The sequence below is a fragment of the Impatiens glandulifera genome, chromosome 1 (assembly GCF_907164915.1).
Source record: "Impatiens glandulifera chromosome 1, dImpGla2.1, whole genome shotgun sequence".
Classification (NCBI taxonomy): domain Eukaryota; kingdom Viridiplantae; phylum Streptophyta; class Magnoliopsida; order Ericales; family Balsaminaceae; genus Impatiens; species Impatiens glandulifera.
The window spans coordinates 157282165-157299971 of NC_061862.1; the positions used below are offsets into that span (position 1 = coordinate 157282165).

Sequence of the window (17807 nt, forward strand, 5' to 3'; positions counted from 1 at the left end):
AAGTGTGTTGGTTATCTTTAGATGCTGATGCTCCTTAAATGTTTGAATCACTAGCAAAATATGGTAGTGATTTATGGCTTAAATGTAAGTGTGTAGTGTATGAAGACTATAATCTTACACATGCACGGTGTTTCCAGGATTTATGGCTTCTAGAGGCCACTTAAATCATATTATTTAGGATTTATAAAATATGTTTTAGATTCAATGATTTTATGGTTTTAATTAATGTTGTAATAATTGAATATGGAATATACTATTTTGTTTTATTTTTATTTTGAATGTATTTAGTTTTAATTTATTTTGTTTAAATATAATAAAAATAATAAATGGGTAAAAAATTTAAAATTATAATATATTTGAAAAAGAAAATTTGCAACGATAATAATATAAATAAATTTTGACAAAACTAATTAATAAAAGAAGTAAAATAAATAATTAAAAAATATTAATTAATATGAGGAAATTCCTTAAAATCCGTCCTAAAATAGTAAATCCGTAATAAAATATTTCAGACTAACTATTTATCCGTCAAATTATTAGAGACACACATTTAAAAAAAAAAAAAAAAAATTAGTTGAAAATACCGTCACAATTATATATTGTCTAAAATAGTTAAATATCGTCGCAAATACCCTATTTTATTATATTATATATATATAAATGAAATTAATGAATTAAATGGTTTGTTAGTCGAAAATACCGTCACAATTATATATTAGTCGAAAATAGTTAAATCTCGTCGCAAATATATATATATATATATATATATATATATATATATATATATATATATATATATATATAAATGAAATTAATGAATTAAATGGTTTGTTAAAGGGTTATAGTTATTTGGTTAGGTTGTACGTTTTAAATTTATGCGTTGGTTAACCCATAATCTGACCTAAATATCTAAATTAATTACCGTTGTTATCTAACTGCAATCCGGACACTTTAAAATTAAATATATATAAGTATATTTTATTTATTTATAAATATTAAGTTGATAATAAGTTAAATGTGTTTAAAACTATTAAACTAACTTTTTTTTCTATTTTAACTATAAGACACTCAATTATATGGTTTGAAAAAGAAAATTGAAATCTCAATTTATCAAATATTGGCAATTCAACCATTACTTTTTATTTAGATTTATTTTATTTTATAAAAGAAGATTAATTCTTTTATTAAATAAAAAAGTACAATAAATTAAAATTACTTTTACTAACTCTATTTTTTAACCATATAAAAATAAACAATTTTTTAATTAAATTTCACTCATTGTATCAATTATGTAAATATCATTTATAAAGTAGTAATGATGGGTTCTTTTCGTATTAGTTAATTATTAATCTTGTTCATTATTTTATTTTAAATAATAATATTTTGTTCATTATTTTATTTTAAATATTAATATATTTATTAAAATAATTTTCATATTCCTTCTTAGGGATGGCAATGGGGCGGTTCGGGGCGGGGAATGCATTTACCGTCCCCGCACCGTTTTAATTTCGGGGAATTTTTTAATACCATCCCCGCCCCGTTCGGTTTTTTTCGGTTTCGGGGAATCCCGTAGGGCACCGTTAATAATTATTTTTATTTAAAATAAAATAAAAATTATACAATAAAATTATATAAACAAGTTTTTTAATATAATATATATTATAATATATTAAAATTTATATTATTATAAAGAAATAACATTATTACTCTTATAAAATATAGTGAATAAATAAATATATTGATAATTTAATATATTTAATTATGTTTATGGTGTTCGGGGCAGATTCGGGGTAGATTCGGGGTGAAATCGGGGCGGGTTGGGGCGGGGGACACAAATACCATCCCCGCCCCATTCCCATTCGGTTTCGGGAAAAAACCATCCCAAACGGGACAATTCGGTTCGGTTTTCGCGGGGCAGTTTCAAATTGCCATCCCTATTCCTTCTCCTCTAAACTCAAAAATATTATTGCATTTTGTTTTTTAGAATTTTTATAAACATTTATATTAGTTTCTTTTGAAAATATGAAAGAGTTATTAAATTTATTAATATATATAATTAAATTATATTTAATAAATTTGAGTTATAGAAAACAATTTTAAAAATATTTAATAGTTATTATCATAAATTTTATTTAAATATAATAATTATAAACTAGTGAAAAATAAATTCAGGAACCATTTCTTGTTCTATCCATGTTTCAAATAATTTTTTTTCAAATTACCTACATTTTTATTCTTTTTCCCAAACTATCTACCTTCTCTATAAATATTAATTAACCTTTTAATTAACCTCCTCTTTCTCTTAATCCATTCATTAACTCATCTCTCTCATTAACTTATTAATTAAACTCTCTTCGTAAATTAATTAATTAAATATATTATATAAATATTAAAATAAAATAACACATATATTTAAATTTTATTTAAATTTATAAATATATACTCTCTTTTCTTTACAATAAATTTTTTACTTAAATTTATAAATCTTTATTATACATTCATACTCTCTTTTCTTTACTTTATTTGAATTTAATCTCAATTAATTCATTTATAATATTATTGATCAATCATATAATTTAACTTATTTTTCAAGATTTTAAAATATTATTTATTTATTTATAAATTTATTATTATTTTTATGAATTTATTTAATAAGAGGTTAATTTAAATAATTTTAACTAGTTTTATTATTAAACAAAATCCATATTAAATATAAAAATTATTTAATAATTTAACTTATACTCCCAAATAATAAATTAACATACTATAATTATATATCATATTTTAAATATTTTATTTGAATTGAGTTAAAATAAAGATACACAAATTAACTAAATATAAATAACATGGTATTATTCTTTTACTTGAAATATTATAATAAATTAACTTAACATTTAATTTTCACATTTTATTACACTTAAAATTCTACATTTCAAAATTAAACAGTTGTTTTAGTGTGTAGTTACATTTTTTTTTTTAAGGAAGAAGAACTAGCCTAATACTCAACCGTCGTCGCCCCGTTTCAATTCGGCTTCCAGATGAAAATCAAATATGTGATTATTTTTTTGTCTTTTAATTGATACTTGCCACTAGGTTATTTTTATGGGTTAGTTAATTTTGGTTGATAAACTCTCTGACACAACATTTTTTTTAAATTAAACTAGACCATATAATGTAGTGAGAAGACATGAATGTATAATAAAAAATTATAAATTTAAGTAAAATTTATAATGTAAAAAAAAAGTATATATATTATATTTATAAATTTAAGTAAAATTAAAATATATGTGTTATTTTATTTTAATATTTATAAAGTATATTTAATTAGTTAATTAAGAGAAATGAAATTAATTAAAAAGTTAATTAATAATTTAGAGAGAATATATGAGTTTAATTAATAGTTAAGAGAGAAAAATGGTTAATTAATATGTTAGGAGAGAAAATGAGTTAATTGAATGATTAATTAATATTTTAAAGAGAAATATAAGTAATTTGAGAAAAGTAAGGAAAAGATGGATAGTTAAGGAAAAATTGATTTAAAACACGAGTAGAACCAGAAATAGTTCATGATTCAATACAGACACTGCAAACTTTTGGGTGACAGGGACGGTATAGGGACGGTATAAGAATATTTATAAAATAAATAGTCAAAATATTTAGAGTATAGACTACTTATTTAAACGATCACGTGAAACATAGCAACGATATTATTTCTCAACTGTAACAAAGTGCCAAACTCTAATAAGTTTATTTTTTAAAATTGTTAATTTTGCGCTGGAAATATTTATTTATTGATTTTGTGAGTAAAATTAAGTGTCCACCTTTTGAGTCTGAAAACTTTTCAAAGCTCGATAGATTTTATTTAATTCAAAAGAGTTTATTTATTTTAAATATTATTTCTTAAAAAGATACATCAGGTGATTTTCAAACGAACGATGTACATAAAAGCATTTTGTTAAAATTGGAAATAAAATACCCATGTATGTGTAATTATGTATTTTAACCGGGGTAAATAAAGAGTAATTTGTTAGTAAAGTCCAGAAATAGCCCAAACAAAGCCTATTATAAATAAATTGGAATAGTCTAGAGCAGGCCCAATATTATATATCTGTTGAAGACTCATTATTTCATAAGATAAAGGCTCATTATTGATCATAAGAAAAAAATAACATTTTTTATTTTGTTTCAAGTAGCACGATTGAAAATAATGTTTTAATTTTTCTTTCAAAATAATGTTTTAACTTGATATCTTTAATCTTATAAAAATTCTGAATTAGAATTTAATATTTATATTGATGTTAGAAAAAAACTGGATTTCACTTTAGTTTCACTTTAATGAATTGATCAGATTTTATATATATAACAAAATATATTGAATTAAGGTATGTGAAATATTTTTTCATTCAAAAATATATTAATCGATTCTACTCATAAATAGCCATGACATTTCATATTTATTTTAGATTGTGTAAATTAAAAAACTCATTAAAGTGAAACTAAAATGAAAGAAATTGAGATACATAAAACATTTGAGAGTTTTCTTGAGTAAAGTATTATTATATATTTTTTTTTATCATTTTTCTAAAGTAATTCAATTAAATATTTTAATTTTAATTTCATTTACTATTTTTGTAATATTGTTAATTCTCAAACTATTTATTTTTCTTCAATGATGGCTTTAGGCCATGATAATTTGGCTTAAATAACAAGTATCAAACCACATTGAATCATTCCATACCAAGTTCACGACTTGATTTTAATTGAGAAATAATTATAAAACAAATTATTATATCATTTTAATTTTTAATTTTTGCAGAGTGGATCCCAACAGGTTTGATTCCATGTTGCACAAAAGCTGCAAAAATTAAAATTGCTTCAAATTATTATTCTCTTTCGCGTGCTTGTTTGGTAAAAACAATTTATGGAAATACTTTTATTGCAATTCAGAAGGTACACTAATTAATATTATTATTGTTATTATTGACTATCATTATATTATTTTGTCACACCTTTTATTTCATTGCTTCTCAAACACTCCAATCTTGTTTAATAATTAATTTAACCATAAACATTTTACAAACATAAATTAACATTACATAATGACTATGAATCCGCAACCGTCCAATTCATGTCATTCTCGAATATCCAATGACAAACCTCTATGAGACCAGGGCTTGATTTAAGCGCCAAAAAAGCCCCATGTCCCGGGCTCCAATCAGATGTGTCGAGATGACAAATTGCAATCCCGTTATTAATTTTTACCTTAGTTTTCACGTCGAGAATATCTGCAGTATAAACCCTGACCTTCGGGACCGAATGACAATAATACAACAAATAAGGATAAAGGCTTTGGTGGCACGACACGGACTTAGTTATATTTCCATCGTTTAATCCAACAACGTTTCCAATCATAACACTTTGTCCCGACCCGTTTGTATTCTCGGTTGTTCGGGCCACCACATTTGGGCCGAGAACCGAGACTGAAAAGTCTATCATGTCCTCAATGGATCCGACACATCGCTTTGTCTCGCCCGGGCTAGGGTTTCTCTCGCATTCGGTCAACGCGTTGACCAAGACCCGTTCGGCCAACGAGCCATGGCTCACATGGAACAATTGTTTCAATTGGTCTAACCTCGAGGTTGAAAAAGGTAAATTCGAGACTATAGAACGAGGCAAGAACGACCGTTTGGGCATGGCGTCACGAATGTTAGGCATATTCATTACCGTACCCGATTTAAGTTCAGATTCTCGAAAGAACTTCCCCGGCTCGACCCATTTCCTGACAAAATTACCATCGGGAGCGGTTAAAGAGGTTGCGTTCTTATAACCCGTAAACGTGATCCCGTCTTTAGCATAATCTTTGAAAGTATTGTTCAAACCATAGAGTTTAAACCCGACCGATTGACCGGACGATCCCCGACCATATTCACGAAAATTGTCTATCCCTCCGCTAAAAGTCTTCCCGTAGTTCCCGAAATTCACCTTCCCAAAATTGGAATTCCTAGCATACGATTGAAACGAATCGGCACCCGAATTCGCTCCACTCCGGTAACTCGAGAATTCCTCAGTTCCCGAGTTACCACCTTGTCCATACGCTTTGAAATTGTTATTCGGATTGTTAGCATTTGATGTATAAGCTTTAAACGAATCATTCCCACTATTACCCTCTTCTCCATAAGCCGTAAACGCAGAACCAACAATGTTCGACGAATCACCATATCCATTAAATGATTCAGGAACGCCATTACCATTCTTTCCATAGCTAATAAAGTTCTCATTCCCAGAATTAGTTTCCAAAGTATAACCAGCGAAAGAACTAGAATGTCCGTTGCTATTCGCATCATACGCGGCAAACCCAAGATTCGGTACATTCACACGTCGATGATAGTTCAAGAATTCACCTGATCCGCCAGTGGATGCCCCTGCATACGAAGAGAAATTTGTATTCGCGACGTTTCCCTCGTCAGAATACGTCGCGAATTTCTCTCCATGTCCCGTGGCGGATCGGCTGTATCGAATGAATTCATCTGAGGAGAAATTAATTCCCTCCGATGAATAATTTTTGAATTCGTCTGTTCCGCCTAGACTCCCAGGTCCATAGTTGTTAAACCGTTTGTTCGCGTAAACCGCGAAATTAGCATCGTCGCCGATGCGTTTAGTGTTCGGGGCGGAATCGAATGAACAATGGAGATTTGCGGAGGAGCAAAAGGAGGAGAGGTGGGTGGAGAGTTTGTTATGGGCGGCGAGATTTGAAAAGAAGGCGGCTTTGACGGCGGAGAGAGGAGAGGATTTGGAGATGAGGAAATTAGGTTTTGGGAGAGAATTTGAAATGTGTAATTTCCAATAACGGGTTAATGAAGCTTTTGGTGAAAATGGGTTTTCTTGATTTGTATTATTGTTTATGGAGATTGCATAATTTGTATTCACCCTTCTTGAATTTGTTGCTAATAAAACCTGCAAACAAACAGAGCATAAGTTACAGAGAGATTTGATATAATTTGAATTTGAGAAAGAGATTGTTACCGTTACATGGAAGGAGAAGATGAGTAGAAGAAGAAGACGAGCCATTTGTGTTTTTGTTCTTGGCCTCTATCATATAATATATTTATATATATATATAAGATGTGAAAAAAAATATTTTATTTATAAATTATAAAGATGTTCTTTTTTTAAATTTTATATTATTAGTATATTAGTTGTAACGAAGAACTTTAAGTAGAAACGTAGTTTTCAAACAAAACATTATAATATAGCATGTTTTACGCATGTTCAACTTTATTTCATTTTGTTCTTTTAATGTTTTCTTTTTTTGGGTCTGTTTTGTTCCTTGCTGAAGCTGCAAGTATTTGTTTTAATTTACTTTTTATCCCCAAAAACAAATTCTAATTTATTTATTTTTGTGATCAAAACTAGAATTTTTATTTATTTATTTATTGAGGTAGAGTTGTGATAATTTTATTAAAGAATAAATTTTGGTTTTACAAGAAAAAATAATATATATACACATATTTTTTAAATAGTAAAAACATAATAAAAAATAACTTAAAACCAATAAAACCAGATTAACCAGACTTTGTTCAGATCCATATTATTTAAATAAATAATGATTAGCAAAAGACTTTAAGATTTTTTCTTTTTGTGAAAAGATTTAAATTATATTAATTTATAATGATAAAATAAAAAATAATAATTTAAAATAAATAATATTTTAGTATTTTGATTAATAAATTCAATAGTTTAAAGTTAGAGACAATGATCGATGATTTTTTTGTTTTGGTTTTATTATTCAAATAAAATGATTCTTAAGTTAACTTAAGAACTTGTTTCATATTGATTTTTTGAAGTTTATTTTTTTTTATTTTATTATGTCCAAAACAAGTTACAGTTAGATGAAAAAAAATAAATTATTTGAATTTTTAATTTGCTAAATTAATAAAAATTCCTTATATATTTAATATATTTTTTTTCTAAATTAAGTATATTTTTATATTTAGTTAATGAAAATGTAATTTTATAGTTAGAAGGATAGAGAAAAAATTTAGGTAAAATCTAAAAAAAAAAAAAAACTTATATCAAACCAGCTTCATGAACAAGAGTGAGATATAAATATTTTAAATTAAAGTTGAAATAATAATAATAATAATGTAAAACCATGCTAGATTCCTAGGTTAAAACATATTAAAATTCTTTCAAAAATTTAGAAATCTAACTCTTGTCCCAATGAGTAATGACACCCACTAAATAAATAAATAAATATATATATATATATATATATTTAATTTTAATTTGATAAAGTGGATATGAAATTGAGGGCAGGCCCATGAGCATTAGTTTGAACAAAACTCCACTCCAGACACAAAATAAAGTGTTACAGTTAAAGACCAAAGCCTGTTTGGAATATACTTTTGCTCTGATCAAAATATTTCCTTTTTTTTCTTTTTTCTTCAAAAACATCTTTAGTTCATATTAATAATCTATATTTTTTAGAGGAGAGATAGAGTAGGAAATTTGAGAGAGTGAATGATGTGTCAACTGACTTGAAAAATAATAAAGGGTGAGGAGAGAGAAGAGAGAAAAAATTTGTTATTTTTTTAACGAATTAAATTGCACAACATCATTTTCTCTCAAATTCCATCTCCCGATCATTTTTTTTATATGAATTATATATATAAATTTAATCAGTTATTTAAATAAACACATAATCAAAATATTTAATTTATCCATTAAACATATTTTTTTATTTTTTAATAAAAAGAAATAGACTATAGTATTTTTTTTACATCAATCAAAACAACACAATTCTTCACCAATTAATATATTTATTTTGATAAATTATTCATAATTAACAAACAACCTCTAGAATAACTCACAAACCAAACAAGTTCCAAAAGGCAAGGGTTTGAAACCAATGGGTTGTCAGAGTTGTCAGTAAACACTCTTTTCTGTGAGCATAAACCATACATATATTTTAATAATCTACATTCTCTAGGGAATCCAAAGTTGGTTTGGATAAATAATTTTTGATAAATTATTTCAACACCATAATATAGTATTATATTTTCAATACCAATTATTAAGAATATTCTGTAAAAAAAACAGAAACATGTTAAAATAAAATATAATCATTGATTGTGTTGAATCTTTATATCTTTCTAAATTAAAAAACAATAATATTATGTTTTCTCGTATCATTGAAACATGTGAAATCACCAAAATACATAATGTGTTCTTTTTTTTCCTTCGTTATGTTTGGACAAAGATTTATTACTTTCATGTTAATATTTAGTTATATATTAATGTAGAATTGTTAGTCAAAATAATTCTTAAGGACAATAGGGGAAATTTGATGAAAGGCCCTCACAGGTCTAAATCCAAAAAAATCTCGCCGGATAAACTTTGCAAAAAAGATCTTTTTGTCCTGTGAAATGTTCGTATTGTCCCTCGCGCGCCCACTTTACGCGAAATATTACTCTCTCACTTTCATCTAAATCGAGTCTTTGAACTCACGCGTTTTAGATGAAAATGAAAGAGTGGTATTTCACGTTAATGGAAAAACTCGAATTACCACTCCCTCACTTTCATCTAAATCGAGTTTTTGAACTCATGCGATTTAGATGAAAGTGAGATGGTATTTCGCGTCTTTCATCGTATATATACTATATTTGTCCCCTCATTTAAAAAAACCCTTTCCTTTCCTGACTCTCGACTCTCTCACTTTCCATTCATGAATCTTCAACTTCCATCTTCGTATTTACAACTCTCATCATCATCCAACTTTGTTCAACATTATCGATCTAGGATTTAGGGATTAATCTGTAATGTTCATATTTTTCTGTCGTTTATATTGATGAATATTGATATATAATCCTTAGTTTTTAGGGTTTATGTAGCTTTTAGGGTTTATATGTGTATATGATATTGCTTATCCAATGTTCTTCACTCACTAGTATTATATTAGTGTTCTTATTATACATACATGCATGGTTTAAGGTTTTTAATAATCATGAATTTCTATTTCACGAGCATTGTACCTATATGTTGCTTTCCTCGTGTATTCTTTGATGTTGCTTACTTGAGTTGTTATGTTCTATAGTTTAGGTAATTATAATGTTCTGGACTTTCTTACTCCAATGTTCATTTTTTTGTAGATGTAGTCCACCATAATTCCTGAGTTTGCTGGTAGGGTCTCAAGGAAAACCAATATCTCAAACATTGACACCAAGTTTGCTGCAATGGATCTAATGGAAAGGGTAGAGCAAACTCAATTCCGATTTTTATTCAAATGATCCACGTTACTACGGTTTTCAAGAACAATAATACATCAAATACTCCTTAATGGAGAGAAGCTCAAATTCTATGGAGATGAAGTTCCTCATGAATGGAGAGGAGCTATGCTTCGGGATGAAGGAGTTTGCATTGGTCACATGCCTCAATTTTAGGAGATTCCCTACGGTGGAAACCATTTTCAATCAAGTTGAAGAATGTCCACATTTGGTTATCAAATATTTTAAAAGTAACATGATTGTTAGAACAAGAGACCTTCACTCAAAATTTGTGTCCTACTCTGATAAGGAAGATGCATGGAAATTGGGACTGGTATACCTGGTTTGTCAATATCTCTTCGTCCTTGACCCAAAGAGATAATAAATATCAAACTCCTCAGCATGGTTGAGGACATTGACACTTTCCTCCAATTTCCATGGGGAAAGTTGTCCTTTGGAGCAACCATAAAAGGTTTGAACAAGGACCTGGAACACTACATGTCGATATATCTGAAGAAATCCATAGGGAAGAAGAACAAATACAAGAATGTCGATATTTCTTATACCGTATATGAGTCCGCACTAGACTTACAAGTGTGGACCTATGAGGTTATCAAAAAGTTTATCCCCAAACTTGCAATGAATACAATGCTTCAATCGCATGAGCACAATGCTTTTGGAAAAACTGAGCACAATGCATTGGCAATACTTGGGTGTCTATCGGATACGAAGACGAGATCCTGGACTGATCCAATTGCCACTCTTAGTTGTTGCATGAAGTATGTATAGAAGTTATTATTCTCTGAATCAACGACGCCAAAAGCAACAGGATATAGTTGCTCATTTGCATCCAATGCTATAGCCATCAATAGTTGACATCCAACCTTATGCCTAAGAGAACTGGAATCGACGCACAATACATGACGGCAACTGGTTCTAAAACCCCTATTTGAGAGGCTTATGGACATGAACATATACCTGAAATTGTTGTGCTCATCTATATGGATGTCTGTTATGGTACCTGGATTATTCATCTCCAACATGTAGAGATATGATGGCAATTTACCATAGAAATCCTCTACAGTTCTCGCACCGCCATTAGGGCATTTTTCCTGAACCTCCAAGCCTTATTATAACTCATTTTTATTTCATAACTTTTATGCATGTCTTCCATTATTTTCTTAGGCATGTGGTCATGGTGATGGTCCATTTACATACTCTTCATTCATTCCCCCAATAACACATGATGGTGTTTGCCTTTCATTCTTTCGCCTTGTCACAATTGAACATGTATGATCTTTTACAAATTTCTGAATCTCAAACATTTCTGAGGTTTTCCTTTCACAGCACGCAATCTCCACTTGCAATTCTGATCGAAATATATCACCACCCAAATATTTTTTTTTGACTTCGCCACTTTGAATTCAAAATGATTAGTCATCGCATATTTATGTAACCTCATTTTAAGTTCTCTTTTATTCTCAAACAACGAACTGCCTTCAATTTCGCAAATTAATCCTCAGGTATCGGATTTTCAATGTTTGGTATGTTACTATCAACCCAATCACTGCAGCTTGGTTGGAACCTAATCCTAGGAACTCAAGCACTGTTTGGATTGGTACTAGCAACCCAAGCAGCACTACTAGGTTGGGTAATAGGAACCCAATCATCGTCCCCCTCATTCAGATGCAAACATGGTTCATGTTCAATGTCATTTTTAATTTCAAAGAGACCTCCCGCTGCTTCGGGAATACGTCAGGATTATCAATTTCTGGAACCGCTACACTTTCTTGAGTTGGGTTTGTTGGATTTCTAGGTAGTGAATTCTCTACTAAGGATACACACAATGGATTGCGATTGTGGACTGAAACTGTTTCATGTAAAAAGAAACTCCACATCCACATCGTTTTTTATATCAGTTATATAAGAAAATTTGACATTAATGTCTGGAGTATTATATTTGGCTTTAAACAATAAATCATATCTAGATTTGTCAATATTAGTAGCAGAATAAATTAGATCAACTAATTGGGCATAAGTAAAATTTCGTGGAACATTCAAACCTCTGTTTGACTTTGTAGAAAAATGAGTAACATCATCCGTAGTTTTCCACTCTCCATCAAAGTAAAGAATTACTTGAGCTGCAATTGAAAATAGTTCAACAACACTACAAGAATTACGCGTATTGTAATGTTCTCTTGTTGCCTCACTCACGATTTTTACTTACTTCGGTTGTTGATTTTTGAAGATGGCATGAACCATAACCGGGGAGGAGTTTGCTGATAGAGTTTCAGGAAATCCAATGCAACAACTTTTCCAGAAGTTTGCTGCAATGGATCTAATTGGATATGAGCCCCATATCCAATAGGTCCATTGAAGCAAACTTGTGGACAATTCTTGGCAAATTGTATTTCCATGAAACATACCAGCAAACTCTCCTTAGTGAGTATTTCGCGCGACTGAGAAACAATACGCGTGAGTGAGCAAAATATGCGTGAGTCACATTTGGCTTTGTTCATATAACATAGTATTCATATATATCCATTTAGGAGTTATCGAATCACTAACTAAGAATACAACCTAGCTAGACTATACTATAATCAACCTAGTGTTCATAATCACTAAATAACATAAAATAAACATACACATTTTGAGAACGAAGAGTAGTGGGAGTGGGTCTTCAAACGGAGAGGTTGTGGTCGTAGTCGTCGTCGTCATCTGCTGCTCGTGGTCATGGTCGTGGTTTTCAGGAGAGTAGGGTTTGAGAGTAGAGTTGGAGAGAGAGTCGAAGTCGTGAAATGAAAGTTTTTTTTATTAATTAGGGCAAATATATATATATATATATACACGATGAAAGACGTGAAATATCACTCTCTCTCACTTTCATCTAAATCGCGTGAGTTCAAAGACTCGATTTCGATGAAAGTGAGAGAGTAGTATTTCGCGTAAATGAGCGGTAAAATGAGTGCGCAAGGGACAATACAGACATTTCGCAGGACAAAAAGACCATTTTTTAAAAAAATTTCAGGCGGTCCTTATAAGGACTATTTCATCAAATTTCCCGACAATACACCAAGTTCAATATCCAATTAAGAAAAACAAGATTGAAATTGTTTAATAACATTGAAAAAACTCCATTTTTTTAGGGTCAAATTAAATTATATTGAAATATTTAATGTTTTGTGAGAAAGACTATTATAAAATCTCTTTCGAACAAACCCGTGCATAATTAAATTAGATTTTTCACTTGTTAGTTTTTTTAGCGACAAAACTAATAAAACTAATAGTTTGCTTATAACCACGTTTAATTACTCATGAATGTACTTACAGTTTACAAACAATATTTTTAGTGGAACATTTTCACAATCTCTAAAATGATCTATGAGAGTTTGAGAGTTGTTTCCTGAACTCAAGAGAGTATGAGAGTTTTTCAAGGTGCTTTTGTCTGGGTTTTAGATAGAGCGTCATCTAAAGAGTTTAGATCGCATTTCCATGAAATGACTGGTTAATTTCTATTGTAATAGATATAATATGTCTATGATAATTTGAGTTTAACCTATTTTATACCAAATTCAAGTATAACAAAGAATATTTGTCAAAACAAACATATGGAAAATGAGATGTTCATAATCAATGGAATATCTTGAATATAAAGATATACTACTTATATATAACATTAATACTATAAATTATTCATCCCTTACAATGAAAATCAAAATATACCAAAACCAAAGGGATACAATTAATTAGCTAATCCAAATAACCATAGCTAATCTCCCATTATTATTTCTCTACCCATATAACTTAAACCAATAATCTAAGGCCTTGTTTGGAGTGAATTGCTAAGACGAATCATCCCTGCCAAAGGGACTACATCGACTCCATCAAATTCCTAAGAAAAAAAGGAATTCCAAACAAACCGGACATATAGTATAAGAGTATTTACATTATTCACAAATGATAACTTTATTACCTTTCAATCAAGCTAATCCATCTCGCAAAATTTATGAAGAATCTTGATCAATGTTCTTGCTTTCTTGCCACCATTTACCGTCCCCTCCGCCAACATTGAATATAAAGAAGCCATCAAAACCGAGTTTTTCGAAATTGATCCGATAACTTCATTCCCCAAATTCTTGCACAACGAAACAATTGTGGATACACAATACTCCTTAGCGGATCTTGACGTCGTTTGTCCATTCAAAGTGTCGATTAACCTAGACAAGCACGAGCCTTCGAAAATTGTTACCGACCCTTCACTTGTCTCGGCTAATATCGATAGTATGGCTAAAGCTTCGGTCTTGATTTCGTCCGGATGGGAAGATGTTATAAGATCGAACAAAATAGGCAATGCCCCAATTTCGAGAACTTTTCCACGGTTTGTGGGGTGTAGAATTAGTGCGAAAATAGCCGCCAACGAATTCTTTTTCATGCAAAATGTCCCTCCTCGAACTAGCTCAAACAACGATGAGATAAGCTCCGGCGATCCACCTATTGATTTCCGATATTCTTTAACCGACGCAAGATAAAACACAATTGCAGCCGAAATCTGCTTGGTTTCTGATTTCAACCCATGTTTTAGAATTTCCGTGATTGGTTCGAGTCCATTGTTTTCGATTATTGGCTTCCTCCCGCCAGCATGTTTAGATAACTTCAAAAGCGCGGCTGCTGAATTCTCCTGAGCAATTGGATTAGAGGATCCTAGAAGATGTAAGAGCGGAAATACAGCTCCGGCATTGATCAAAACCGACCGGTTAAATATGTTTGTTTTGGCTAGCAATCGAATTTCATAGGCCGCCTTCTTCCTTTGATCGTCTGTCCCAAAACAGAGCCTGTCAACGAGAAACTCGGCTAGAAATTCGATTGCCATAGCCGAAGAAGGGCTGCCCGGGAGGATGGTTCGCGTTATATCGCGATTTCTGTTTCTAGATTTCGCGATGGAGATTCCATTATCGAAGCAGAATTGATGGATGAGTTTCTTTAGAGATGAATTAGGTACTAATTCGGTAGTGACTAACTTCTCCCCTGTTTTAGGACAAATCAAGTTTCCGGCTTTTAGCCATTTTCCAATCGAGGTTCGATCGTATGTCTGCCCGGTGGAGATTACGACCGGATCGGTCATAACCTCGAGCGATATTGGGCAGACGAAATCCTCGGTGTTAAGGAAATTGGGCAGCTCGATTTGCCCTCGTTCCTCTATTCCATTTTCACCATATTCCCCTGTTTCAAACACAATTCCCCTGCAATAAGACATGAACCCGATCAAACTACTCAACAGAGTCACTTCACATTCTAATTCACTTCCAATAAGTCTCTCCAAGAACTTAATTTCACTCTGGCAATCCTTCCAAGTCCGAATTTTCAAATAATCCAAAACCGATTTGATGAAACTGATATCAGGTTCAAATCTATTCTCAAATTGATTCAATATCAGAATCACCCGATTCATTACAACTTCATCTTCACGATCCATCTCCATTTTCGCCTTCCTCCCCTGCTTCCCGACCAATTCAACAATCTCAATAACTTCCCTCGATAATCCAATCGAACCCATCGGAAGAACTTCAAGAGCAGTCGAAATTGATCGGATTAAAACTCGAAACTGAGTTGAAACGAAATGGGATTTCATTAAAATCCATAACCGAGCACCTTCTAATGAACAATCGTCAAGCAAGAATTGAACTTTCTGGAATGCATGATGAAGCTCGGAAAGACATAGGGTAATTGAATCATTGCCGGCGCCGGCGCCGGCACTGATTTCGTCGAAGAAGATTGATAGGATTGTAATCTGACGAAGAGTTTCACGGACTTTTCGTTTCTGGCTTGAAAAGAGTTTTGAATTGAATTTGATTAGTTTACGTGAAGATGATATTAGGGAATTGAGTAGAATCGCCGGAGATATGCTTTCGCAGGGATGGACGGCCGGAAAAGTGAGAAACCGGCGGTCTGAACGGTCGAATTCACGAATCATTTTGTGTAAATTTAAACTTTGTCGGTTATTGGATAGATTGACATAAAATTTATAGATGTTTATAGAAGATGTTATGTGACACGTGGCTAGAAGTGATGACACGTGGAGACTTTGTATTAGATGACGGTGTTTCCTGGAAAGTTAGATTTATTGATTGATGGTTTGTGGGGCCGGTAGTTGAAGGACACGTGGAAGTAATTGTGACACGTAATGGATAAATATCTTACCCGTTTACGCGGGAACTTATCTAACCGACCGTTGAATGGAGTGCTTACATGTGTGGTCTTTGTTTCTTAGCAAGAAAAAAAAGTTAGATAAAAATATTAATATTATATATATAGGGATGGCAAATTACCGACATGAATTAACCATCCGAACCGGTTTATCATTTTACTATCCGACTTCAATTGACGGGTATCCTTTATATCTTCATTCTCCATTTGTCGGGCACTTGATTTACAATCTCGATTAATTTTTTATAAAATTATATAAGTTAAAGAATAAGAAATATATAACTTTATAAAACAATAAAAAAAATTAAAATGTTTAAAAAATAAATGAAAACATTATTTACATATTTATGTTATAGATATTAAATAAGATAATAACTCTATTGTAGTGTAAAAAAAATGTTATAATGAAGTTTGAAAAAAATATTAAAGAATGAAGATGAAGAAATGAGAGGGAAATAGTATTTTGTTATTTATAAAAATGTTGAAGACTAATAATTAAAAAGTAATAAAGGGAGAAATATATTTTTTTTTAAATATTAGAAAATAAAGTTGTAGTGAACTGTGGATAAAACAAAATAAATGATATATTTAAGATAATGTCTGTCATGATGGATTATTTGAGATGTTACACTAATTCTTAATAAAAAATAAATATATTTAAGATAAAATAAAGTTGAGAAATATATATTTTTTTTAAATATTAAAAAATAAAGTTGTAGTGAATTGTGGATAAAATAAAATACATGATATATTTAAGATAATGTTTGGCATGATAGATTATTTGAAATGTCACGTTAATTCTTAATAAAAAAAAGAAATGATGGGGATAAAATTTGGATGAAGGAATTTGAGAGACAATTATGTTGCGCAATTTGATTCGCTAAAAAATAATAAATTTTCTCAGTCTTCTCTCTTCTTTTACCCTTTATCACTTTTTCAAATAGTGATGCGGTGATATTTCATTTTCTCTCTCAAATTCATTCTACACATTTTATTTTTATTATTAATTCGGTTTCGCACACTCCCCATCTCCGAACCCGAATCTAGTCATATACTTTATCCTTTTTCCATACTCGACCACGATCCTAATTTAAAAGACATGAACTCAACAATAGTGTATTCACGTAGTCAGTCGGGTAAATTGTCAACCCTATTATATATAGTCTGGTTTGTTTTTATTACAAATTTATGGACTCAGATTATAAAATTTTTCATAGTGGACATAAATAACATTTTGGTTTAGAAAATGAAGGGAAGCATTATAATTTTGTTAATTTTGTTAAGTGTAAATAATATTAAATACAAATTTAAATAATAATAATATTTTAGGATGACTTAATT

The 17807-nt window shown here is 30.4% G+C and overlaps 2 protein-coding genes across 2 annotated transcripts; both read right to left on the reverse strand.

The window, feature by feature from the left end:
• Window positions 1-5019: 5019 nt before the first annotated feature.
• LOC124920386 (polygalacturonase 1 beta-like protein 3) lies at window positions 5020-7068 on the reverse strand. Its single transcript, XM_047460867.1, has one exon. The coding sequence runs from the start codon at window positions 7066-7068 to the stop codon at window positions 5104-5106; it is 1965 nt and encodes a 654-aa protein (XP_047316823.1). The 3' UTR covers window positions 5020-5103.
• A 6879-nt stretch (window positions 7069-13947) lies between these two features.
• On the reverse strand, window positions 13948-16251 carry LOC124920385 (U-box domain-containing protein 19-like). Its single transcript, XM_047460866.1, has one exon. The coding sequence runs from the start codon at window positions 16231-16233 to the stop codon at window positions 14248-14250; it is 1986 nt and encodes a 661-aa protein (XP_047316822.1). The 5' UTR covers window positions 16234-16251; the 3' UTR covers window positions 13948-14247.
• Window positions 16252-17807: the final 1556 nt, after the last annotated feature.

Excerpts from the sequence above, each read along its gene's own strand:
- LOC124920385 (XM_047460866.1), bottom strand. The coding sequence starts at position 16,233 with ATGATTCGTGAATTCGACCGTTCAGACCGCCGGTTTCTCACTTTTCCG.
- LOC124920386 (XM_047460867.1), bottom strand. The coding sequence starts at position 7,068 with ATGGCTCGTCTTCTTCTTCTACTCATCTTCTCCTTCCATGTAACGGTA.